The 26,501-nt window shown below is 39.9% G+C and overlaps 1 protein-coding gene across 1 annotated transcript in view; it reads left to right on the top strand.

Moving 5' to 3' along the window:
• Positions 1-414: 414 nt before the first annotated feature.
• Pik3c3 (phosphatidylinositol 3-kinase catalytic subunit type 3) overlaps positions 415-26,501 on the top strand; it is a 72,471-nt gene continuing 46,384 nt past the window's right edge. The window contains exons 1-9 of the mRNA XM_034518535.2: positions 415-590; positions 2,500-2,688; positions 6,842-6,985; positions 10,988-11,117; positions 16,825-16,911; positions 18,501-18,596; positions 20,885-20,956; positions 21,502-21,606; positions 22,251-22,343. Of these exons, the coding sequence (XP_034374426.1) occupies positions 523-590; positions 2,500-2,688; positions 6,842-6,985; positions 10,988-11,117; positions 16,825-16,911; positions 18,501-18,596; positions 20,885-20,956; positions 21,502-21,606; positions 22,251-22,343 (984 nt within the window). The 5' untranslated portion in view covers positions 415-522. The remainder of the gene's footprint in view (positions 591-2,499; positions 2,689-6,841; positions 6,986-10,987; positions 11,118-16,824; positions 16,912-18,500; positions 18,597-20,884; positions 20,957-21,501; positions 21,607-22,250; positions 22,344-26,501) is intronic.

Raw genomic sequence — 26,501 nt, 5'->3', positions numbered from 1 at the left:
ATTGGTAGTGCCAAAATGAAACTCAGGTCTTTCTCAGTGTTTGTCTAGTCCTTTATTTTTTTATCCTTTTCATGACACAAAAAGGACTTCTGCTGGAAACGGCCAATTAATAATCAAATATAAATTGGCCAAAATAATGTTGTGCTTCTTCTTTATTTGGATTGCACCATGTGAACGTTATTACATTAATTTTCAGCCGAATTCCCCCAACCTCAAACAAAGAAGAAAAAGAAAAATACAAAGTTTTGTCAAAGCAGGAAGACTGGAATGTAACCATATAAACCATGCTTCCTGGCTCCTCGTTTGCCCTTAAGCAAGATGGCTGGGCTCCATTTGCACATGCGTACAGCAGCCCGCCCAGGGGTTGTTCCGTCGCGTTTGCTTTCGTTGCGAGCGGGGATTGCTCGGTTCCGGGCGGAGGGGCGGAACAGGAAGTTTTCATGTTTTGAGGCAGCGGCAGATTCTTCCTGGTGTCTTCCCTTACGGGTCTGTCACTGTGGCGTCTCGTCTCCCGAGCTGGTCATGGGGGAGGCGGAGAAGTTTCACTACATCTACAGCTGTGACCTGGACATCAACGTGCAGCTGAAGATGTGAGAGCTGAGCGGGGAAGCAGGGCGGCGAGGGGCGGGGGTTCCTCGGGAGAGGGGCTGCTCTTTGAAGAGAATCACCCGCACGGAAGCCCCGCCAGGGATGCGGAGCAGTTTGCATTTTCCGTTTTTGTGGGAAAGCTGCGATCTAATTTTACCCAGAAAAGCCATTGGAAACAAATTTCCTCGCCTAAATGAGAGGAAGAAAATGAAGGTGTTTTCTTTAGAGCAGGGCTGGGAAAGTGGAAGGGAGTTCGGAAATCGTGAAGGTGGGATAACTGAGCACATGGGTGCAGCTTTAATTACACAGGACACGAACTTTTGGACAGTTTGACATTTGAAAGGTAGAGACATTGAGAGGGAGTGGGAGGCCGTGTCATTTACAGAGGGAATCAAGAAGATGGGAGGAAGAGACTTTTTAGTAAGACCTTCAAAATAAAGGTTTAAAATAAAGATCAAGAGCATGGCGTCTTGAAATGAGAATCCCAGTGGGAAAGAAGAGTTCCCAGAGATGCTGACTTCAGAATAGCAGAAGCTTTTGCGTAAGTAGGGACGCTCACCCTTCCAGACAAGAGCAGTTTTGCTGTGTAGTTTCTATAATGTCAGAACTGACCGGTGCCATTTTTCAGGGATAGGGAGAGAAATTTGAGGGCTGTTCTTGGTGAGAGCCTTCTTGCTGGTGAGCACTTCAGACTCCTACCTGGAGAGAACACATTGTGTGTGCTATTCTTTTCTTCCTTTGCTACTGTCTCCTACATGCCATTAATTAGGCTTACTTCAGGCATCTGTGTAAGAGACTGAGAGGCCACGCTGGACACTTCTTATGGTGGGAAGACAGGTGACTTTGGACTCCTTGCTCTGCTCCACATTCTCAGCTGTTAACTTTTCTATCTCAGGTAATGAGTGTGATCTCTGAGTTTCAGCATCTTCCTTTATCAAATGAGAATGTGGTCTTTAAAAGCATAAATTAGATTTCTGGTATAATATTGATGCCCAAGAAATGCTCCTGCTTCTTTGACAGTGTCCATGCATATTCCAGTATGGCTTAAAACAGTATCTTTTTTTGTATTATGAAATAGTGAGATAGTATGCCTATATAGTACGGGAAAAAAAGTAAAATATATATATATATATATATATATATATATATATATATATACCCAAGCAAAAGTAAAATTTTCTCTTTTACAAAAAAGGAACACAGGCAGTTTTTTTTTTCTTTAAAAAAAAAAAAAAAAAAAAAGACAGGGTGCACCTCCACCCACTCACTCCAGCATCCCCCTACACTGGGGCATCAAACCTCCATAAGACCAAGGCCCTCCTCTCCCACTGATATCAGATAAGGCCATCCACTACTACATATGTATCTGAAGCCATGGCTCCCTTCATGTATACTCTTCGGTTGGTGGCTTAGTCCCTGGGAACTCTGGTGGTCCAGTTAGTTGATAGTGTCTTCCTATGGGGTTGTAATCCCCAGCTAAGGCTAGGTAAATAAGTTGACAATTTGAAATCAGTATTTATTTTACTTTGTTTATTAGAGACAGGGTTTTTCTGTGTAACCCCGGCTTTCCTGGAACTGTCTTTGTAGACTAGGATGAACTTGAACTCAAAGATCAGCCTACCTCTGCCTCCCAAGTGCTAGAATCAGGAAAGCTAGTCTTAAGGCCGGGATCAAGAGGACAACAGGGCTTAAAATGAAGAAGCCCAAAGAAGAGACATCTTTAATGAAGATAAAATGAGTTTAGCAATGTTAAGATTTTCAGAATTTTTTATCATATATAAAAGTGACGTTACTTTTAAAAATAGAAAGGCATTATTGGGTAGTTTATGGCTATTTTAACAGAGAATCAGCTTATTAGCTCTTTATATCTCTCTGTGTATGTTAAAGTAAACTTTGTGTCTGTGCTTTCAGAGGGAGCTTGGAAGGGAAGAGAGAACAGAAGAGCTACAAAGCTGTCCTAGAAGATCCGATGTTAAAGTTTTCCGGGCTCTACCAAGAGACATGCTCTGATCTCTATGTGACTTGTCAAGTGTTTGCTGAAGGGAAGCCTCTGGCCTTACCAGTCAGAACATCCTACAAGGCCTTTAGTACAAGATGGAAGTAAGTTGTTTTGGGGGCATGGGGTTTGTTGTTACTGTTTGGTTTGGTTTGGTTTTTTATTTACCATATGAAAGATTCTAGAGTGACTTTTCATTGCCTTACTAATGTTATAAGTAGAGACAGTTTTTCAGGGATTACTATAAACATTAGGTAGACTGTTGGAAGTACATATTACACATGTACACATAGTTGTATTTATGTAGTAGTGACTTCATGTTTGACATTTTGAAAAGGAAATACTTTACTCATTTACAACATAAAGGAGAACAGAACCGTGTCTGGACTCTGTCTGTCTGTCATGGTTTGGTTTGAAATGGACAACCTGTTATTTGGTTCTTTAGAAGTGGATCTTATAAGTTCAGAAAAGGTATATATATATATATATATATATATATATATATATATATATATATATGCACACACATATATATGTATACGTATACATATATGTATACATATATATGTGTGTATATATGTATATTTGTATATTATGGATCCTTGATCTAATGTCCTGATACTTCTTATCTAATAGACTTTATGGGGCATTTTAAAGTTTAGTCAGTTTTAATTCACAATCATGTAGGCTAACAGATGCTTAGATGTCTGCTATTTTTTGCTTTTATGTCTGTGTCAGTATTTTACTTGACCAAGCTATCGTGTGGGTCCTGGGAACTGAATGCAGGTCATCTGCAAGAGCAGCAATTATGTTGCTGAGTTGTCTCTCCCACTCCGAGCATGTGCCCATAAGGAATGATATGTGCTCACAGCGTATGGAAGACAAAGCATAGCCATGTGCACACTCACCCTGTCATTGATCCTACATGCTGTTTATATATTGGTATAGCATTCTAAATCTGGGAAGGCTTTTCAGAGAGAGGGAACTTGAACTGTACTAGTCTAATACATCCAAATTTGTTTTTCAATAGTAGGATTTCTATAGTTTCTTTTTGGTGTCAGCTATGTATAAATATTTATATCTACACAACGCACATACACATACATTTATTTAATACGTTTTATTCTGGAAAATTTCAGCTGTACAAGTATATCGAAAATTAATATGGCTAGGCATTGGTGATTAATGACTTTGATCTCAGCACTCAGAAGGTAGTGGCAGGTGGAGCTCTGTAAATTTAAGGCCTGGTTTACATAGTCAGACACTGACTCAAAAAGCAAAATAAGCAAAACAAAGCAGAAATATTACTGTAGTATCAGCATCACATCTAAAACAGTGGACTGGAGTTCTCCAGTTTAAAATATATTTAAGTGTAGAAGGTCATTGTCTTAGTGCCTTTGGTGAATATCATTTTCTTTTTTGGTAAATAAAAAAAAAATATTTTCTGTTCCTTACACTGACAAAATGAATTTAGAACAAAGACAACTTCTCTTCTCATTTACAAAATCTTTGATTCATTGTTTATGCTGTTATATGCTCACAAGGTTGTAAAATTATCAAACAAAGGTAAAACCTAACCGTATTGATCACTAAAAGATCTAAGACAACTGTAGAAAATAGATTTGAGAAAAATATTTGGAGTATGTAACAAGAAAGTAGGCATTTAAAAAAAATAGACGGAAACTAAAGGAAAATTTAACAGGTTTTGTACGGTCTGCTGTTAGTATCTGTAAGGTGTAACTATTGCCTAACTCCTAAAATGAAATAATGGATAAACACTTTACACTTAAACATTTCACACTTCCATCGTCCTGTATACCTCATTACCTACCAGAAGTAGTCTGTAAACTGGAAAAAAGTTACTTCATAAAAGAACTTCTTGCTCTGTTAATTTTTGCATATCCTTTTTTTAGATAATATATTTAGAGAAACTATGAGGTACTAGTGTCTAAATGTCTGATTGTGACCTGTGTGAGTTCTAGTAATAAGGAATTCACCCCACACGTATCCAAGTCTGTCTTAATACATCCTGTTCCGTCATGTCCTTCCGTAAGATCTCATAGTGAAGGAGAATATGGCTCAGTGAATAAAGGCACTGTCCGTCAAACCTGACAGCCTGAGTTCTGTGCCTGGACTTTACATTTTGGAAGGAGAGAACTGTCTCCTGAACGTTGTTCTATGACCTTAATCACAATTAATGTAGATGTGCACAGAGAACGCAAGGTCTTGTTTTTAGTTTTCTGTAATTCAAATGAAGAGATTTGTTGTTGTTACTGTCCTTTAGGCAGGTTTTTTTTTGTTTTGTTTTTTCTTTTCCTACACAGTGCTGGAGATTGAACTCACAACTTGTGAATGCTAGGTAGGCACTCTACCACTGAGGTATAGCCCCAGCCCCTTAAACTTTTTAAACTGTTTAGATGACATCTTTTCTAAAACATTTGAAAGAGAGACAGGGTGGAGGTGGATATTAATTCAATAATTTCCATTTCAAAGTGTATTCATCTGTCCAGAGAATTAAGTCCACGGGGCTCATGGTGGGATTCCAGTATCCAGATTCAGGTTTTGTAATCTGCAGAGGGATTATCAGGGATTGGGCAAGCACTGATGGATGGGAAGGAGGATGACAAAATGATGCTGAGAACGCACAGCCTTTGGCGTTTGAATTGATCCTTTCATAGATGTTGGAATGTCTAGAGTAGTTTCTCCATGTGTTAGCTGAAAGACCACTTCCCTCTAGAGAGCAGCTTGTAAAACAGGTTGAACTGTAGTTGCTTTGATTTAAGGAGATCTTGGGACCAGGAGTTAAAGACCAGAAGACTTGAGGAAAGGATCAAGGTACTGTCTCTCAGAATGTAAGCAAGATAAAAACTTCCACAGATTAATTTGGATATTGACAGTAGTTTTGCTCTTTAGCTTTACCTCATGTTAGTTGACTCCATGTCTGTCAACTGCTGTGGTTTCTTCATCTGCAAATAATAACACTGTTCAGTATTTCCTTTTCAGTCTGTTTTGTCATGTGAGTAGTAATTTGCTTATCTGAAGCATCTCTTAAACATGCAATTTGGTTTCTTAAAGAACTTTATAGAAAAAAAAGACTTGATAATGTTTTGCTTCTAATCAGAATTGATGACATCTCTCATTTTCCTGGAGTTTCAGAATTTGCAGCTGCAATAAATACATTTTCGTTGTCTTTGAAAATTCTGTTGTTTCTTATTGATGTGTGTATTTGCTCTACAGCTACGTTGCTTTGAGGGTAAGCACCAGTAAATAGAATTCTGTCTGCCTTTTGGGTATTCATGGTTTTGTGTGGGATTCTTTTGGAATATTAAAAGCCATGTACTCGAAGGAGTGGAAATTATCAAGTGAGCCCATTTCAAATGCAGAAGAATATTACAAAAATGAGTATAGCATAAGAAATCGCTGGTTATTTCTGTATTCTGAACAAACACACATTAGCAAGTTATTTGCAGACATTCTTAGGGAGCATTAAGTGCTAACAGCTAAGTGTCATCAGTGCCAGTGAAATAAGTCGAAGTGCAATGATCTAACTATATTGTAAAAAAAATTTAATGAAAAACAAACTTGATGAGATAAAACAGATGTGCAAGTTGGTGCTTTCCAAGTGTTAGAAAAGCAAGTTGGTTTTGGCTCATGAGGTTATTGTTATTTGAGTGTTGTTTTATTATCTCAGGAATGCATTAACATAACATAATTGATCATTTTATAATTGCAATATGATTTGGTTATTTTCATAGTGTAAAGTTGTGTTCTGGAGAGTTGTTAGAGAAAACAACAGTTTGGTTTAAAAGTTTAAATATATTTCCTGATTTGCTTATTTTTATTTTCTGCTGTTCTGTTCCCATACATCATAGTGATATTATAACTTTTTTTTTCTGTTTTTTGGTATCATTTTATAGCCTGAGCTGCACTTAAAACAAACTCCTGAAGCTCTCTAGGTTGGTCTTGACCTAACAATAATAATCCTGCTTGATGTTAAATTCTGGAATTATAGGCATATGTCATACTGCTCACTTTGAGTGTCCTGATTAAATGTCTTCACATACCTGTTACTTTTCATGAGCAAAATTCAAAGTTCATATTTTTTTATTTGATCAAACAAAATTGAAGGGTTTTCACATTATTTTTTAGCATATAAACCTAATCTTTTTAGAGCCTTCTCATCTGTCTGAACCGTCTTTTATGGGTTAATTTGAAAGAAAGATATATGTATGTATTCTGATGACTTTGTTCTCATAGTTGGAATGAGTGGCTGAAACTCCCTGTGAAGTACCCTGACCTGCCAAGGAACGCCCAAGTGGCCTTGACTATATGGGATGTGTATGGACCGGGAAGAGCTGTGCCGGTGGGAGGAACAACCGTGTCACTCTTTGGAAAATATGGGTAAGCATTCTGCCTACTAGTGCACATTTTTGAGGTTGGATCTGAGTGAATTTTGTACAGGATACACTGCATTAGCTACTTTTTTTTTTCATTGCTAAATCAGTGACAAATTGATGACAGTAGAACCTGAGGGGATCACAGGTTGAAGGGTTCATGGGTGGGGAGGGCATGGCTGTAGAGTGAGGCAGCTGGTCCCATGGCAGCTGCAGTCAGAAACAGAGGTCAGCAGTTTGCTTTCCCTCTGTTCATGTCGTCATTGTCCGGGGTGCCGGCTTGGAGAGCGTTGCTGCCTACATTAGGATGGGTCATGGGAGTTAATCCAATTTTAGACACTGCCTCAACACACGTCCCAAGGTTTGTCTCTTAGGAGGCTCTACATCTTACAAAGTTGACAATCAGTTAACCATCACAGCAGCTAAAAGAAAAGAAACACACTTTGTATTATTCTACCTTTAAGAGAGTGCTAATGTCGGTTCTGTTAGAAAGATGGAGTTTGTAGGAGTGAGAACCTGGGCTGCAGATCGTGAAACTGAAAGCTGTAATGCCTTCTGGTGGAATGTGGTCACTGCTGTCACTGGCTGGCTGCTGCCAGATGCTGCCTTAATTTTTGTTTGTTTTAAGGTTCAAACGTGTTCATTTACACATCATTAGTTGTAAATGAGAGTTATCATTTTAATAGGTTTCTTCACTATTTTCTGTAAATGACTTCAATGGTATCTTTTGCCCATTTTCTTTTTAAATACAATTTTCACACAACAATCTTTTTTTGATGTTGCTAAGACAGGATCTGACTGTGTAGCCCTGGCTGGCCTAGAACTCATTGTATAAATCAGTCTGGGCTTGAAGTCATAAAGACCTGCCTGTCTCCGCATCCTGAATTTCAGGATTAAAGGCAAGTACCACCATGCTCAGCTAAAAGTGCCTTTTTTCTATCTCTTCATTTCTTAGTGATGTCTAAGGAATGTTTGTATATGAAGTAAATTGTCTATTTGTGTACTATGTTAAACAGTTACTTTCAAAATACTATGTTTCTTATTTTTTGGTTGGTTCTTTTATACAAACATGTATGTATATATGTATATATGTACATACATGTGTACACACACACACACATATATATATGTGTGTATATATATACACGCACTAGATTGGATTTACACTTTTATTCCTTTATATTTAAATCTATAAACTTTTGTGGACAGAGTTATTCATTATGTACTAACTTCAACCACAAAAGCTTGTCTTTTATACATGTCTCGACTACTTTACATAATCCGTCTTCTCTGATAATTTAAAAGAATTCTCTCATTATATGCTGAACCTAAGAAAAGCAACATAGTAAGGTAGTGGAGTGTGAGGGAGGGAGGTTGAGATAGTTACCTAGATCAGATCTTTTTCTTTTTCAGTATCTGGTCTCCTAGGGGAAGGTAGTGAATAGTCTCTGTTTCTTCTCCTGTAAAATGAAATCATATATACTTCATGGTTTATGGTGATCATCTAAGTATATTTCATAAGCCTAGGGAATATTTTATTTACTAATAGTACCTGTGTTGGCTCACTGTAGAGCTATGTCACAAAACAGACTAAGAAATGTGCCGGGGCCGGGCAGTGGTGGCGCACGCCTTTAATCCCAGCACTTGGGAGGCAGAGGCAGGTGGATTTCTGAGTTCGAGGCCAGCCTGGTCTACAGAGTAAGTTCCAGGACAGCCAGGACTACACAGAGAAACCCTGTCTCGAAAAACCAAAAAAAAAAAAAAAAAAAAGAAAAAAAAGAAAAAAAGAAAAGAAAAGAAATGTGCCGGGAGGAGCAGGCCAGCCAGCGGCCTAACCCCATGGCTTCTGCTGGGGGCAGTGGCTTAGTTTTTGTGGGATGGGCCTGGAGGTTGTGGGCAGAGTAGGCGGGTCCTGACAGATGCTGGAGAGTATAGGACACTGGATGTTTGACCTGGGCTAAATCTGGGATTAGGGGAAGGTCCATGGAGCAGAGGATCAGGCAGACTCACTGAACCCAGGCAAAGCATGTCTGTCATTCTTTGTGTAGCTCATTGAATTTTTTTTTTTTTTTTTTGCTTCCCACTCAAAGGAAGTAGAAAGTGTGCCTGAAAGATAAATTAAATACAGAGATCTCCAAGAAGTTGGTAGTACCAATTAGGAGTGAAATTTGTTTGCTGGAAATGAACTAAGATATTTAAAGCTTGGAAAAATCTGTCCATGTTGTTTATCCATGGCCTGTGCTACCACAGTTCTGTGACTTGGGGAAACACTGCTGGGGCCATAGTTTTCTTTAGCAATACAGTGTCATCAGTGGCCTCTTCCGAAGGATCCTGGTATGTACTTACTAGAGTAGCCTGAAGAAGTGACTCTGCTGCAGCAAATGCTCCTTAACTTGAACATCTAGCTCTGGAGATTTCTAAGTAGCTTAAGAGCTGGTTGGTCATTACTTGGGTCGGTAGGACCGTAGGCAAATGGCAGGTGAATTCTGACGTCATGGCAGTGGCTGCCACAGTGGCATGGCCCTGCCAGCCAGTGGTAGCAGGTATCGGGACTCTGATGGAGCTGAAGGAGGGCCTGCTGTGCTGCTCTTCTGTGTCATCTGTTTGCCTGTTAATCTGTTTGCCCACGTGGATGCAAGGCTCTGTACATTGCCTGCCTCGCTACCTGGGGCCTGTGTAATTTTTGGCAAGTTGCCGTTAGTGTCCAGAGAAAGGGGTGTGATCACTTGATCATCACCAGTACTCTAAAGGTCTCTGATGTATCCCAGGTTGCATAAATCATTTAGTAAGCTGACCTCCTGCCATCTCTGGTTGTTTGTGTTTAGTTCACTTCAGCCAGAGTACTCACTGAGGAATGGAGAGGTAGACAGAAGGAAGGGACATTGTGTCCTTTTGTGAGGTGTGTGTGTGTGAACACACATTTTTAAGAGTGATGTTAGTTACCTCACTGTCCCCAGTTCCTTAGAGACTGCTCTAAGGTTGCTCTGTTCTTTGTTTTGTTTTGTTTTATTTGAGACAAGGTCTCATTAGATTGCCTGTGTTTGTCTAGAATCTGTAATCCTCCTGCCTCTATGCTGTCTGATCTATTTGATTTTAAAAGAAAGGAAACTTTACAAGAGGTTGCATGTGTGTGTTTTTGTAATAACCTTTAAGAAAATATATTTTTAATAATGAGAAAACTGATATAACCAAGGAGTCACATTATTTATTCACGGTCACAGCTACACATGCTATAGGTGATACAGCTGTTACTCAGACCAGACAGGCTTATAGACAAATTATGTAACTAACAGTTTTGATTTCCATCCTGTACTTATGGGATTATTCTATTGGCTAAAAATGCAGTGTCTGCTATTCTAAGATATCTGCTGAAGTGGTTGTTGAGTGCTGTTCTCCAAACAGCAGACACCATTTTCCTCAGAACAACAGTGGATATTCACTGGGGTCCCTTTTGATTGGCCTTGTTGAGTTGGCACTCTTCCTGGAAGGAGGGTGTAGGAGCGTCGTCTCTGGGCCCTCGTGTGCTTTCCAGCTGTTTATGTGCATTTCTGCCTTGATGGTGGCCTCATTTTATCAGGAGGTGTTGGTTTATATAGACTGGCAAACTAACTGAAATGAGCCTCTTATCGGTGTGACTGGGGAAGTCATCTGTTCTGTCTAGCTGCCTTGCAGACACCGAGTTTCTGTGGTGACTGCCCACTTATGCTCTGAATTTTACCTTGGTTTGCCACTAGAACCATGTAAGAGAGAGGTGCATACTTTCCTAAGTCTGCCCAGCAAGGAGTTCCCTCAAGAGTGATAACAGGTACATTGGGTTGTAGATCATTTTTATAGACGTCTCTCATTCCCTAAGGGAGAAATTCGTGGCCTGGAGAGGCTTGTGGTTTTAGCAGTGTAGCTCATTGTCGAACAAACTGTGAGGGTCTCAGCCTAGCAGGTGTGCATGACACACACTTCCTTATGCTGAACTGACTTAGTTCACTTCTACTCTGGTCTTTTCTTACTGTAGAATGTTTCGCCAAGGAATGCATGACTTGAAAGTCTGGCCTAACGTCGAGGCAGATGGCTCTGAACCCACACGAACTCCCGGCAGAACAAGCAGCACGCTCTCAGAAGATCAGATGAGCCGCCTTGCCAAGGTACATGGGCTTCAAAGACAAGCAGAGCTCTGAGCAGAGCGGATCCTAGGTCCTTGATGTTGTGAATCCTACGGCTTGTCTTGTCCATTTAAATTCACCTTAGTAGCAGTTTTGAGATATGATTCACGTGTCTTCACTCTTGAAAGGTGTACGATCTATAGCATTTATAATCTTCCTTGCTATATGACTTTAGGATATTTTTACCTCTAAAAGCTTCATGTAGTCAGTAGTCATTCCTCAGTCCACCCGCCCTGCACTTCTGATGGCTGCGGGCTACTTTCTGTCTGTGCACTCTGTATGCTTGGAATCACGTTCCGTGTGGCCTTTTGTCTAGACTTGCATCAGGTTTGGAAATGTGAGTCTCTGGTATTTTCATAGCATATCTATTTTGTGTAATGCTCTTTTAAGTGAAAAAGGTGTCATAGGTCTGGTATACTCTTTTGAGCTTACTTTCCCTCTCCAAATGAATAAAGATGCATTTCAGCTACTGATTTCTAGGTCTTGCTTGTGTTCTTACTGGGTGTACAGGACAGTTCACAAACTTCTCTTATGTCTGTCCTCTCTTTAAGAGTCTGTCAGGAGTGAGCTTTGATTTAGCTACTTTCTATGACTTAAACAATTAATAGATATTTTATTAGAATCATCTCATCTATAGTCTGTGGTCTACTAAAATTTGAAAGACTCAGTTTAAGGGTCAGAAGAACATATTATCAGACTGGCTGCCTAAGGATAATGGGACTGTGAAATGAAGACCAACCACTTAAAGAGCCCATGAAAAGATGGTGCTGAGTAATTAATTATTAAACAGCAAGTGTCACCTCCAAGCTGGACTTAATCGTTACTTAGCTGTGGAAGTTACATTCTGACTACAGTATGAATAAGTAACATCTGAAAGCCTGCTTTCCAAGTTTATCTCTTTAAAAACAGTTCTTTCAGTGTGGTTTGAAAGGAATACATCTTTCTAATGATGTAGACTCTTTTATAAACCTGCCTAATTTTTCTTTGAGGAACGATAGCTATGAGAAGAGGCGATAACATTGTATTTGCTCAGCTTAAGTCTCCTTTTTGTTTTTTTGTTTGCTTGTTATTGTTGTTTTTGTTTTGTTTTGTTTTTAATGTATTTAAGTACATTGTAGTTATCTTCAGACACACCAGAAGGGGGATCCCATTACAGATGGTTATGAGCCACCATGTGGTTGCTGGGAATTGAACTCAGGACTTCTGGCAGAGCAGCCATTTCTCCAGCCCCATGGCTGGCTCTCTCTCTCTCTCTCTCTCTCTCTCTCTCTTGTTTGTTTGTTTTTGTTTTTGTTTTTTGAGACAGGGTTTCTCTGTGTAGCCCTGGCTGTCCTAGAACTCACTCTGTAGACCGTGTTGGCCTCGAACTCAGAAATCCACCTGCCTCTGCCTCCCAAGTGCTGGGATTAAAGGAATGTGCCACCACTGCCCAGCTGGGTCTCATTTTTTATAATTTGGATTTCCAAGAGTTTTAATAAGGTACAGAAAAAAATATATGTATTAAAATCTAGTTCCTGCATCTTGCTTATTGTCCTTTTTTTTTTTTTCCTCCATCTCTAAACGTTTTCAACTAGTGCTTACTTCTGTTTCAGCTGATATGTGAACATAGTAAGAGACCAGACTTAAAGACTGTTAACTTTCACAGTCTGGACCAGCCTCTTGGTAGTGATGGCCAGTGTCTACACTGCTCCCGTCAGTGTTGTTTTTCAGCTTGCCAGTGTAAGAATTTTATGATAGGTTGCTCGCCCTCCTAGGGCTTTGGATCTGACCACTGGGCTCTGGCCTTTGATTTATATTGAATCTGTGTCTTTGGACTTGAAAGGTTAGTGCAGAGCATGCTCTCCACTGCCTGCTTCTCATTTTACAGCTCCGCTTGATGCCATCGCAGTGTGCTTTCCTTTCTGCCAGTTTGATTAAGAGGAGGCAAAGAGACGGTATCAAGTAGATGGAATGTGTTTCTTGGTCCATGTGCATTGAAGGTATGGGGAGCTGAGCATTGAAGCAGACAGGAGGAAAGCCGTGGAACTTCACAGCAGCATCTGGTCCCTGTGGATTGTAGAGAGGATAGAGGCTGAGGTCTGGATCTCAGGCTTACTGCAACAGGAACCAGAGGACAGAAGGTGAAAGTGATGCACAGACAAGACGAGATGAACTAAATAACTGTCCTGACGTCTGCTGCCTGCATGTGGGTTGTAGACTGAGAGAGGGTGCGTATGTTCTTACCTGCTGTCTGTACTTTCCTGGACTGCACATGCTCTTCACATCACAACATAGGAACTTATAAAAGAACTGACCGCAAGGCAGAGTGCTTTCAATCAAACTCCTCAGTTATAATCTAGATCATTCAGTGACCACATAATGGGCTTTAACAGTTGAAATGTGACAGCTGTCTCAGTTATAGTCTAGATCATTACCTGACAGCACACTGGGACATAATAATTGAAAGAATGAAAACTGTCTGAGTGACAATCTAGATCATTCAGTGACCCACAGTGGGACAATAACAGTTGAAAGGATGACAAATCTCTACCTACATGAGGACCTAATGCAGTTTAGATGTTACTTACAAAGGATACCACATTCTTAAGCAATGTGTGGACACAGAAAAGAACCAATTGAAAGTACTGTTAGAAAGTTAGTCCCAAGAGATAAACAGTTGAGACGTCATTATATACACTAATAAATGCACTACAGATAATCTCACTGCCTGTTCCCTGTAGGGATGGACTTTAATCACATGAGCAAGCTCAACAGTTGTTTTCTTAAAATGCTTATCTTACAGAGGAAAGTTATTATTGGTTAACAGAGCTCACAGAGAAATCCATTGTTCTACAGATAGTAACATACATTCCTGGCCCTAGCATTTCAGTTGTGGAAAGAGACCCATGTTGATTCATTTACCTATTTAGATGTCTTCTAAATGATAATGATAAAAAATAGAAATACAGTAATTGCTGCTGTGGTTTGTGTGAGATCGCTCGCCCATGGTCTCATATATGTGAATCCTTGGTCCTCAGTGAGTGGGACTGTTTGAAGAGGACTAAGGAGTGCCTTGTCTGACAGGGTGTCATTTGGGGCAGGTGTGGAGATCTCAGAAGCCCACATCATTTCTAGTTACCTCTCTCTGACTCCTACTTACAGATCAAAATGTAAGCTCTGAGGGGTTTGCAGCCATGGTCTTGCTCCACCATCATGAAGTCTAACTCTCTGAAACCCAATTAAAGCTCAAATTAAATGTTTTCTTGTATAAGTCACCTTGGTCATTGTATTTTAGCACAGCATAGAAAAGTAACTAAGGCAATTGCTATAATTCTTCAGACTTTAGACACACCCACCATTCCCACCATGATGTGCAACCTTCACAGAAGCCATACTGGTTGCTCCAGATCTAGCCATGTGTCTCTCAAGAGGGCAGTTTCTTCAGACCATGGGAAATAATGAAGTGAATGGTATAAACCTCTGACTGGGCTTACTTTATACTATAGGGAAATCGGTAAATGCCCAGAAGCCATTTGTAGTGGCAACTATTTCAGTTCTGCAGAACTTCTGTAACTAAGCTGAGAAATATCTAGAATTTTTTTTAAATATCAAGATATAATATAGGCAGCTATTGAATAGTCATTGTAACATATGCAAATAGCTCTTGATTTCCCATTCACATTGGAATTCATCATTATATTTCTCTGATGACGCATACAGCCATGCCCGCTGTTTCTGTTTGCAGCATTTTACAGTGTATATGGCCTAGTACTTACTAAGCAGCTCCCACAATTGAGGTCTGGAAGGTAATTTACACCTGGCCTCTGTGGTGGCTTTATCACATTTAGTTTTGCTTCTGTGTTAGCTGGTCAGAAGATTGAGAAAGGTCATATTTGGTATACAGCTAAGAGGGAAAAAAGGGCCTGGCATGTGTAGGGAGTGACATGTATTAGTCACAACATAAATGCAGCTGCTGTAGAGGCTGCAGAAAGTTCCCAGTGCATAATGGAGAAGAAGGAAATCTACTTCAGTTTCCACGTCAGGATACAAAGCAAGATGGTTCTTTCTTCAGTAGTATTTTTGTATTACAGTGGGCCTCAAACTTTTTAAAAAGTTTTGTTCTATATGGATGAATGTTTTACCTGCGTACATAGAAATGCACCACATGTAGGGTCGTTGCTTACAGAAACCAGAGGAGGGCATTGAGTCCCTTGGAACTGGAGTTACAGATGATAGTTACTCTGTGAGTTCTGGGAACTGAACCCTGATCCTCTGCAATTGCTGCAAATGTTCTTAACCACTGGGCTATCTTTTTAGCCCCAGAACCTGAAATGTTTTGCATGAGGTTAATAACACATTTAATTTCTGAAATACTGTGGACTCGTGGGTGTGATGTTGTCAAGACAAAGAGTGCTGGTGGCTTCAGCTCTCAGTTCTGAGTGGGGTACTAATTCATGGTGCATTTGCTGTTCTTACTGGAGTACTGCCATGGCATGGGTGGGGAGAGGAAATCGATGAGCTAAGAGATGGGCTCATAGAAGGTTTGGATGCCCAGCTTTGCTTCATTTTAGGAATTTGTTGAAAGGGACTTTGATAAGCAAGTAAAGCTGATGTTTAAAATATGCACCGTCAGGAACACGTTGAATTCTAATCCGAGGCCCTTGCAGTTGGTGGTGATTTCTCTATGAATTGATAAAAACAGTATGATGTAATTTCTGAAACTAGGCCAAGATTAGTGTGTAAGACTTCAGTGAAGTCAAATATCAGCAATGTTAGAAATTTAAATCCTTTATCATTGTTTCCTAAAATAAGACAACATTCATGTGTGTGTACGTAAACCTTAAAGTGGTGATTTATTGGTCCCCAAGAATTACCTTTGTATAAGTCATTTTTTCAGCATGTTACATTAAAAGTGGGAAGACTAGAGGAAAGAGGATGTGTTATTCCTTAGAGGCTCTATCTATTCTTACTGTAATTTCATCTATGATCGTCAAAACATAAGAATTGTAAGACATGCAAATAACACTGGGGGAGGACTTCATTCTGCTCTTGGCGAGACTGCAGGCTTGATTTTAAAACTTTTTTTTTTTTTTAAATGATTTTCAGTTTTAGAAAAAGGTTTGCCTCTTGCTTGGTTTCTTATTCTGGTATAGTTTTGATTTGTAATAGTGCTTTCTCTGTGGGAATCTGAAGTGTAGGAGTGTTTCACATGTTGAACGTGATGTCCTAGCTATGTAGATTTATATGTAGACTTGGATGTATAGGATTGCTTCACGTGTGTAATCTGATGTGTGGGACCACTGTGAATGTGGACTTGGATGTGCAGAAGGGCTTATGTAGAGGTGATATTATAGGCTCGGCATCTTTCAGCTTAGATCTTTAAAATCCAAAAGTGTTTTTGAATCTTGGGTCATTTTAGAATTTGAAGTATTTGTATATACTTGATTAGATATCTCGAGAGTAGGCTCCAAATATAAGCATACATGTATATTATATTGTCTTAAGTAGTGTTAGAATTATTTTTAATGTCCTGTGTACAGTGAGTGACCCATCCTGTGAGGCCGATGGGGAGTTCTCCCACTGTGGCCTAAAATGCCTTGGATGCATAGAATTACAAACACCTAATTTTCACAGCAGGGTTGAGTGGTTGCTGTCCTGCTTCCTTCTGTTGGATCTGTGTTGAGATTAACCCTGTTGTACTTTTCTGCAGCTTACCAAGGCTCATCGGCAAGGACACATGGTGAAAGTGGATTGGTTGGACAGACTAACATTTAGAGAGATAGAAATGATAAATGAGGTGAGTTGCTTCCTTTCATACATCAGGAATACATTCTGAAGGTTACTAAGCTAACATTCTTTTTTAAAAAATAATTTTTTATTGTCAGCTGTCTGTTAGACATGGGCTTCCTTCAGTTACTTTGAATTTTATATTAATAAGCAATAAACCTGGCCTTTTAAGTGTTGATGTCATTTGAACCATTAGCAGGGCTACCTACTTACCATATGTGACGGCTCAGTGCCTCATGTGTATTGCCATGTTGGTCAAGTTCCTGTGACTGTTTGCTGAGTCTCCATCAGCAATAGTCTCCTCTCTGAGGTCACCATGTGCCCTCTTTAAAAACTGCTCTGTCCAGCCCACACCTCTGTTTCAGTGCTTCGTTTACTACTCCCTGGGTGGTGTAACCTCAGTAAGGACTCCATTATACATAATGTACCCTTTTTTGACCTTGTGTATTGAGCCATTATAAATATTTAATTAAAAGATGACCTCATTGAGTCTTTTAAAAAGTTGTATTTGCTAAAGCTGGTTGTATTTTGTAGATTTGTTTTAAGCATACCCAAGGTTTGATGTAAGAATTTGTGTCTTGAGAATGAAAACAACTTTATGAATCAAATTCCGAGAGGAAAGTATCACTCTCTAGCTGATGATTACCACTGTGGTGTATACATCACATGACTTAAACCCTCCATGGGTTCTTAGCAGGGGAGGAGGAGAGGGAGTCGAGAGAAAGACGTTGGAGACTGAGTGTGACACCCCATCATTCTTGTCTTAAATTAATCTGGCCGTGCATAACACCTATATTGATTGTACAGTTGCTATCCTTTCTAAATGTAGTCACATGTTCACAACACGGACTACTGGAAGACTTAGCTTGTGCACTTTTAATAATAGTTCCATTAGAAAAATAGTTCATTCAGAACACATATGCTTTCTTCCATGTCAGTGCTTTGTGTGTAGAGATAGCATTGGGCATGCTTTCCCATCTTGGCTGTGTTGCCCTTCCTCTCTGCTTTTCACAGTAGATGGCACTTTATGGAGCTGAACAATTTAAGTGGCCTTGGTGTTGTGCTTGCTTATATGTCTGTGCACTGTATGCATGCAGTGACAGCGGAGGCTAGAAGAGGGGTCCTGATAAAAGCTGCTACATTCAGAAATTGTGGAAGTTTTATTAAAATTACTTAAACCTCTTACTTTTGGTTACAAACTTTAAAAAAAAAAAAAAAGACTACTTTCCTATATGTATCATAATTCCTGAAATGAATTAGTTATGTAACTTAAAGGTGAAATTGCTGAACGTTGATACAAGTACAAACTGTCATCTTTTTTTTTTTTTTGAAATAAATTAGTTCTCAAAACTCAAGTTTTAAAATCATGAAATCTAAGGTGCTGAGTAAGCCAGATGTTTTATTGAGTCTAGAGATGGTCTGTGGAGTAACATCCCTTCTAGATAAAACAGCGGTGCTGTGTGACTATTGCATGTGGATAGTAACAAGAGTTATATTTTAAGTAGTAGTTGATTGATTCATATATTGCTGAATTTTGGTGAAGACCTTATTTAAGAAAGTTTGAAAGTCATCATTTATATCTCTATTTTTCTTTTTCAGAGTGAGAAACGAAGCTCTAATTTCATGTACTTGATGGTTGAGTTTCGCTGTGTCAAGTGCGATGACAAGGAGTACGGCATTGTTTACTATGAAAAGGTATTCTCCTTGGGGCTCTGTGCTTTCTGCTCTCAAGGGCCGGCCTGCCAATGACTGCTCTTCCTGCTTAGACACATGGTGTGGTTGCAGAACCAGCGGCTTTCAGCTTCTGCATACACAACCACACCACACAGCTGCAGCACATTTGGCTCATGTAGGTCTGGGCACAAAATTCAGTTAGTATGCGAGTGATTAAAACATTCTGATTAAAATTGGTCTGCAAATCCGTGAGTATGACACTAAAGTAATAGCATTATTTACAGTTATCCATTTGTACAATAAATAGGAAATTATAATGTTTTGTTGACAAGACTCTGTAAGTTCAGGTGTCTGTTATTTAACATGTACACAGTATGTTGGAATTATATGTGTGTCTTTGCTTATGAAAGCCGTTGTTGACATGCTTGTATATAGTTTATTCAAAGTTTTGAGACAATGTTTTTACTATACTGAAGTAACAGTCCTGTATTGTTCATGTTTGCTCATTATAGGAAGAATAGCTCAGTGTTCTGAATGTAGCTATTTCAAATTATTTGCTTTAAATTCAGGTTGAAAGGGTTTCCTTTAAATGATGCAGAATACTTATATAGGTAATGTATACTTGTTTGAAACCTCCTAAGTAGAGTTTCTTTCAATATTATGGAAATAGTGTTTAAATTGCATCAGGTGAGAACAGAGTTAGTGTATGTAACACGAGATGAGCACTGGTAGCACACAGTCAGTTTACACATAGCTCCCTTGTTCATTAGAAGTAGCTCATTTGCATGTTGGTGTCATTTATTAACGCTGCCTCCAGTGACTTGGGCCTGTATAGTTTACAGATGGCTAAGTGAATGATTTTGACAAGAGAGGATTTAGATTTGCCCTGGTATTGATTACTGTGTGATCCTTCTCAGCTACTGCTCTTACTTCTTCCCTCCATCGTTTATTTCCGCTTTAGTGCAGGATTAGGATAAGTTAACTTATTTTGGCCTTCTGTGCATGAGAAAGACGGGAAGACAGGGATGTAGGCTAGTTAACACTGTGTATGAGTTTATTAGAAAGCAGGAGTCAAAAAGAAAGGAAAAGGTGACTGAGCAAACTTCTCACCGTGTATTTTTAAATGACCTGTTTTGTGCTGTACATGTTTACTAAAGCCACACTGCTACTCGAATGGGGCTTCTGTGTGAAGAAACTGGTAATTGGGTAAAACTTTCAAACATTGTGAGGGACCTTTTGAAAGGCAGCATATGCAATAGAGGAAATAATAACAGAGTAGAAATTGGAATCATTTTTAGAAATTTTGAAAGGTTACCCCTTCTAGGTAGTTGCCCATGAATTAATGCCTGCCTACCCACCCTGTCATATTTACACTTAGTGTAAGGATTGCTGGGTCAGTGCGGCACAGTCTAATGGAAGCAGACTTTCTTGTCACCTGTCTTCTGTGACACATAGCCTTAGTGAAGATGAGCTGCCACAGTTGGGCTGATAAATGTGTTTTCTGGTGTTGTGACCGAGAACAAGCCAGTTATACAACAGCTGTGGGAATTTGTTGTTTCGGGTAAGGCTCAGTTACTGAGTTACATCGGAGTGCTTTTTCAGTTGCTCCTGATTTTGTTGTATATCTATAGTGAGGATGCAGTAATCTGAGGACAGCAGAACTCTAGCAGTGCTAGGTACACAGTCACAGGGGACGAGCTTTGATCATAATTAGCCTCCTGCAGTAATTTGGCAGAGACATTTATTAGACTGAGTTGGATTAAAAACAAAAGCTCATTCTTCAGGGTTGATGACACCAGCAAGATAAGGCAGCTTTAATTCTTAGCACATATCAAGAATTAGTGTTATGCTCTTGTCCCTGTGAGGGCTTGTTTTGTCCCCTGAGATGTGGTGTTGCTGGAATCTCTGACGGCCAGAAATGTGACCCACACTAGAGACTAGTCCTACTAGCAACACCTGGACTAAGTTAGGTTGAAGAGCGGATTGTTTTCTTATCCTCTGCCATAATAAACCAAGACTTAAAAATTGTAGCCAGCCACAAACAATAAAAAACAAACTATTTGTTTCCAGACTTCATATCTTTACAACTATAATAAACTTTTTCTACTTATTTTCCAAAGATTTTATTTGTAATAGAGGTAAAAAAATAAATGTGAAATTGAAAGAAGACAAGAAAATTCTTAACAAAACAAAAAGTGATGTTTTAAAAGTTGAATTTAAATAGATTAGCATTTTATCATATTATGTCCACTTACCATTTGGAGAAATGTCTTCCTTTTTTATCTTTTAAACCCTGCAATGTATTCTAGGATGGTGACGAATCATCTCCAATTTTAACAAGTTTTGAGTTAGTGAAAGTTCCTGATCCTCAAATGTCAATGGTAAGCTGCTTTACAAAGCTTTTAAGAACACACTGTTCTCTAGAATGAACACAACTTAAACCCATGTAATACGTTTTAACATTGTAATACATACACCCAACATATCCTGACATGTTCACTTGTAACAAGTGCTCTCCAGCTACTGGGGATTAGATTCAGTGGCTGCTGATAAGCAACACTGGCATCTTAAAAGTGAGGTCTGACTAATGCAGAAGTGTCTGCAGTGACGTCATGGGTCCGGAGTGCCTGGGAGGTTTTGCCTGGTGAGGAGATACTGGAGTGAAAGTGAGGATACTTGGAGGATCTAAGGATCTGGGTGTGTGGGAGCCTGAGGAAGCTGGGAGGGAGTTGTGTGCATCTGCTACTGGAGCTTCACTCATGTAGTTTCACAGCCTTGTCGTGGGTCCTTGGGACTGAAGTGGCACCTGAGTGACTCAAACATCAGACATCTTAACATGGCTTAGAGGAAGGACTTTGCAGTTTGTGACTATTGCAGCTTCCCTCTTGTAAGGTTTACATTCTCTGTATGTCTAAATAATTTCAAGGAGAATTTAGTGGAGAGCAAACACCACAAGCTTGCTCGGAGTTTAAGAAGCGGACCGTCTGACCACGATCTCAAACCCAACGCTACCACAAGAGATCAGCTAAATGTAAGAGAACGTGCAGCCTGGATAAGAACAGCCAATGGACATTTTAGTATAGCCAGTAACTTCATCTCAGAGTTTGCTGAATTATGTAACTTCATGCTTTCAAAAGTTTCCTGCTGTCTGCAGAATAACCGGTTTTGTTTTTGTTTTTGTTTTGTTTTGTTTTTTTAATCACTTTGAGACTTTTAATAATTCTGTCTCTGTGGAGACATAACTAGAAAACTGTAAATATTTTCAGTTTGGTGTTCTTAGAAATGAGCTATGAAGTGTTCCTTAAAAAGACTGGCATGTAAGCACTAAGAATTGTGTGCTAATTTGACAAGAGGAGGACTCATTTTGTTTCCCCTGATTTTATGGTGAAGGACATTGCCACTTTGGCTTCCTTTCTGTCTAGTTGAATTCAATAAGCTCTGAAGTCATGTGTTCATACGGAGCATGGCCATCTTATTGTTCCCTGCATGCCCTAATGAGTTGCTTTGTGAATGGATGCCTCAGCACATATTTTGCCCTAAGTGGCTCTATGTGCCTTCTCTCAGCTTGTGTAATAATTGTGTTATAGAAATATTAAGCCAATGAAATATTATATGAAATGGAAATATGTATTAAGTGTATGTTTGACAAATCTAATTCTTTTTCTTTTATTTTAGATTATTGTGAGTTACCCACCAACCAAGCAGCTTACCTATGAAGAACAAGATCTTGTTTGGAAATTTAGATATTATCTTACTAATCAAGAAAAGGTGGGTCTTTTGAATAGTTTATGCATCAAATTTACTTACAGCCTTTTGTACAAATGATTAAAGGAAAGTAAAATTACACTAGAAATGCAGTGATGGTCAAGCAGACTTGCTACCTAGCAGTTTACTGGAACACTGGTGTTGACAACGTGTGTACACAGACACGTATTCCTCTGTGTCAACTCCTAGAAAATGTCTGAGTGAATCGTGAAGGCAGATTTGGGTTCAGTTTCTATCTCTGCAGTTTGTATCCATTGCACAGGAGAGAGCAGTGTACTTCATTTCTTCTTGTTCTAATGGAGATGGGTTACCATTCTAGATGAGACAGCACAGCCCCTGTTCCAAAGAGTGTGCAGAGTAAACTTGAGTCCTTTCTTTCTTACCCTCTTCGCCTCTTCATTCCTGGGTGATTAGGAATGCAGTTATACTGATTACAAGCTTGTGAATTCTTCAGACCTTGGAGATTGAGGAACAGTGTGACTTATAATGTGGAAATTGAGTTACTACACTGTCAGGCAGCTGGTTAGCAGGATGGAGACGAGAACTGCACCTTTGATAAGGAAGGTGGAGGGCGGGGTTTCCGGAGGGAGAATTGTGATGTATTACCAGAACTAGCCTCTAGTCTGACGATTTGTTGTTGTGTCTAAACTGTTAGCACTCAGCAGCTTTAACTGCAGGCCAGTCATTTGACAGACTGAAGCTCAAGTTTTCCTACTTGATATTGGATGATTCCTTGATAATGAATGTTATGTATCTTGTCATTCTTGAAGTATTCTTAGAGTGAGGGCTGAAGATTTATTTTAAAGAAACAGATTCATTTATTTTACTTTATGTATATGACCATTTGACCTGCATGGAGGTATGTGCACCACATGCATTCTTAAACAGCTGATGATTGCTAGGGACCTTTAAATCCACCGCAAACCCACTGCGCACATGTACATTACTGTCACACAGATCAGGATTCAGTGCAGAGCCTCAGAACTATCATGCTCCTTCTTGAGATGCTCACATTCATGCTTTAGAAGATCTAGAGACGAGAACATAGAAGATTTGCAGCGGGTTTCTGGGCACATTGGAGGCAGAGCAGAGATGCATTAGGAAAGCTTTGCATCAGGAAACTGTCATCTCGTGCTGGGAAGTGAATCAGTGTACTGCAGTCTCGTAATGTGCTCTACTTGGTTTAGTTTACTTTTCTAAGGTAAAGGTAAAAATGAAGTTAGGGATCATTTCAAGCTCTTCAGCGTTTGTCTTGTTTCATTTATTGATGGTTTGGGAAGCCCTTCGTGGATGAGTCTTCACTGTTATCCTTATATCTATGGAAGGGGAAGGAGGGTTTTATGTTACTCCAGCTTCTGAGTGTTTGCTCTTCCTCCTCAGCAGCATGGGGGCTGTGATTCGTATTCTGTAGAGCGTGTATTAGTTACAACTCTGCTGTGCTAACTGAAGAGTTGTGTGGTCAAAGAAATCATGGCTTGAATGCTGAGGTCATGTAATCTGCATGGGAAGATGGAGACTTTAATTCAAGGATGCACAGCACCAAAGTCTAGGGCAGCCTTACAGAGGCCTTCCTTCAATGGAAAGGCTTGTAAGGTAAATCATTTATCTTAGAAGGTACTTCCCACTGAGTTCAGTCCCTTCTAGATGAATGTCAATGATTAAAACTGTGTGGCAGGTGTCCTGTTGTCTTCAAAGATGCTGATGGAGCCGCAGTTCTCAGACCAGAAGGATCTTATATAACTCGCGGAGAATAAATAGTATTTTTAATGTGCAGGAAGGGCTCTTGAGCAAACCAGTGTAAATTGGCCTTGACGTGTCAGGAGTAGTCATCACTTGGCAGCCCATGTGTCCTGTGCGGATGCAGCCCTCACTGATGCAGAGCCTCCTTTCAGTCTGTGTCTCACATCAGGATGGCCTCTTGGGTCCTGGAGAAGTTCTCATTTCTAATCTCAGGAAGGCTCTAGAGACAATTTAGTGGATTTTAGTTATTAGGAAATGATACTTGCAATTTTCATTACATTTCCTTGGTGTTACCCATCCCCTCTGGCTCTTACGGTGTTTCCTCCACCTCTTCCATAGGGTTCCCTGAGCCCTAAAGGGAGGGCTTTGATGAAGACATCCACATTTAGGGCTGAGTACTCTCACTCTTCACATTCTCCATGCGAAGACGATGGTGACTGATACTGATTGAGAGACACTGATCTCTGGGTATAACAGAATGCCATTAGGAGTCACTTTGGTTTTCCCCTAGGCCTATGACCTATCTAGTGTCAGGTTCTTAATGACCCAAGCAGTATCAGGCATGGCTTCTATCTTGTGGAGTGAGCTTAAATCCAAAGAGATAGTGGTTGGTCACTCCCACAGGCCTGTCACTATTACACCAGGGTACCATCCAGGCAGGTCATTGTAGATCACAGGGTTTGTAGCTGGGTTGGTGTTTTATCTTTCTCCTCTGGTAGCATGCAAAGTGCCTTCCAGTACCATGAACACTAGTCAGCACAGTTGAAGTCTCCAGTTAGGTACCAGCTTGGCTTCTCCATGCTCAGTGAGTACTGTCTTCAGCAGTAGGGCCTTATCTTTAGATTTTGGAAAACAACCAAGCTTTGGCAAGTGCCTGCACTGTTTAGTGTTTTCCTGGGTCCTCTTTGACTCTTCCTGTTGTTACCAATTCTTGGCACTGGAAGTTTCACTTGCTTAGGAAAGCTGTCTAGTTGGGCAATGTCTCCTCCATCATTTAGATTTCCATTTAGATTTCTTTCATTCTCATAAATACATGTACATGTATATATGCACATATATGTATAGGTTCTTTCACTGTAGTAGGTTATCATATGACCCCTAAATGACTCTCACTGTTAGCTGCCCCTCCCCACATGCCCTCTTTTACTACCCACCATCCCCTCCTCCTACCCATTTAATCTAGTCTTCCTGCTATCTCTGCACCTAATCCCATACTCTGAACCCAGCTTCTGTGGTTATATGGATTGTAGCACACCTCCAAAGGCTTGCCACATATAAGAGAATACATACTATATTTGTCTTTTGGGGTGTGGGTTACCTCACTCAGGATAATTTTATCTGGCTTCATCTATTTATCTGTGAATTTCATGATTTTTTAACAGCTGAATAAAACTCTTATTATGGAAATGTATCACATTTTCCTTATCCATTCCTCTGCTGGTGGATATCTAGGATATCCAATCCTAGATATCCACCAGCAGATATCTGTGTCCAATTTCTGTCTATTATGAATTGAACAGCCATGAGCATGGATGAGCAGATATCTGTGTAGTCGGATGTAGAATCCTTTGGGTATATGCTCAAGAGTGATTTAAATGCATCTTGAGGTAGATCTCCTCCAAGGTTTCTGAGGGACCACTGTTCTGCTTTCCATGGTGGCTGGATATATTATATGATCTGTCAATAAGATTGCTGTTTTGAATAGCATAAATCTTGCTTGTATCCCTTCCTGGCAAGGCTGGCATAGGTCAATTACTCCTAATAATTTCTGCCAAGTTCACGTTCTACCTTTGAACTTGTAAGAGTTTGTCTGAAACCATGAAAAGCAAAGTGTTAAACTGTTTGGTAGCCTTTCAGACTTGAGATCTGTGGCATTACAGGAATCAGCATAAGGGGAACTTCGGAAGAACTGACAGTGGTTGGGAATGGATTTAGAAAAGCACTGTTGGGGTCTAGTAATGATTTGGGTTTGGGAGAGAGTGTTCCTAGGTATAGAACGATGCTGTCTGCTTGGTTTAAGGAGTGAGATAGTGGTCTGTCTTCATACTGCTCTCTCTCTCTCTCTCTCTCTGTGTGTGTGTGTGTGTGTGTGTGTGTGTGTGTGTGTGTATTTTGTGAGCAGGTGTTGAGTGTGTGTGTGTATGAACAGGCCGATGATTTTCAAACTTAGGTGTCTTCCTTGATTGTTCTTCATCTTGTTTTTTGAGCCAGGGTCTTTCAGTGAACTTGAAAGATACCCACTGGCTACACTGGTTGGCCATGGAGCCGCAGGGATCCTTTTGTCTTCACCTCCCATCCTAAGTTCCTTGTGCTTATGGAATGGGCACTTCTAGAAGAATTGAGTGTAGAATTTTGTTGAAAGAGTTTGAAAGAATTAGAGCTATCTTTCTTTATGAGCTACTTTGTAAATGACAGAATAAA

The sequence above is a fragment of the Arvicanthis niloticus genome, chromosome 14, assembly GCF_011762505.2.
Source record: "Arvicanthis niloticus isolate mArvNil1 chromosome 14, mArvNil1.pat.X, whole genome shotgun sequence".
NCBI classification, from domain to species: Eukaryota; Metazoa; Chordata; class Mammalia; order Rodentia; family Muridae; genus Arvicanthis; species Arvicanthis niloticus.
This window is presented reverse-complemented; position numbering and strand designations above follow the sequence as displayed.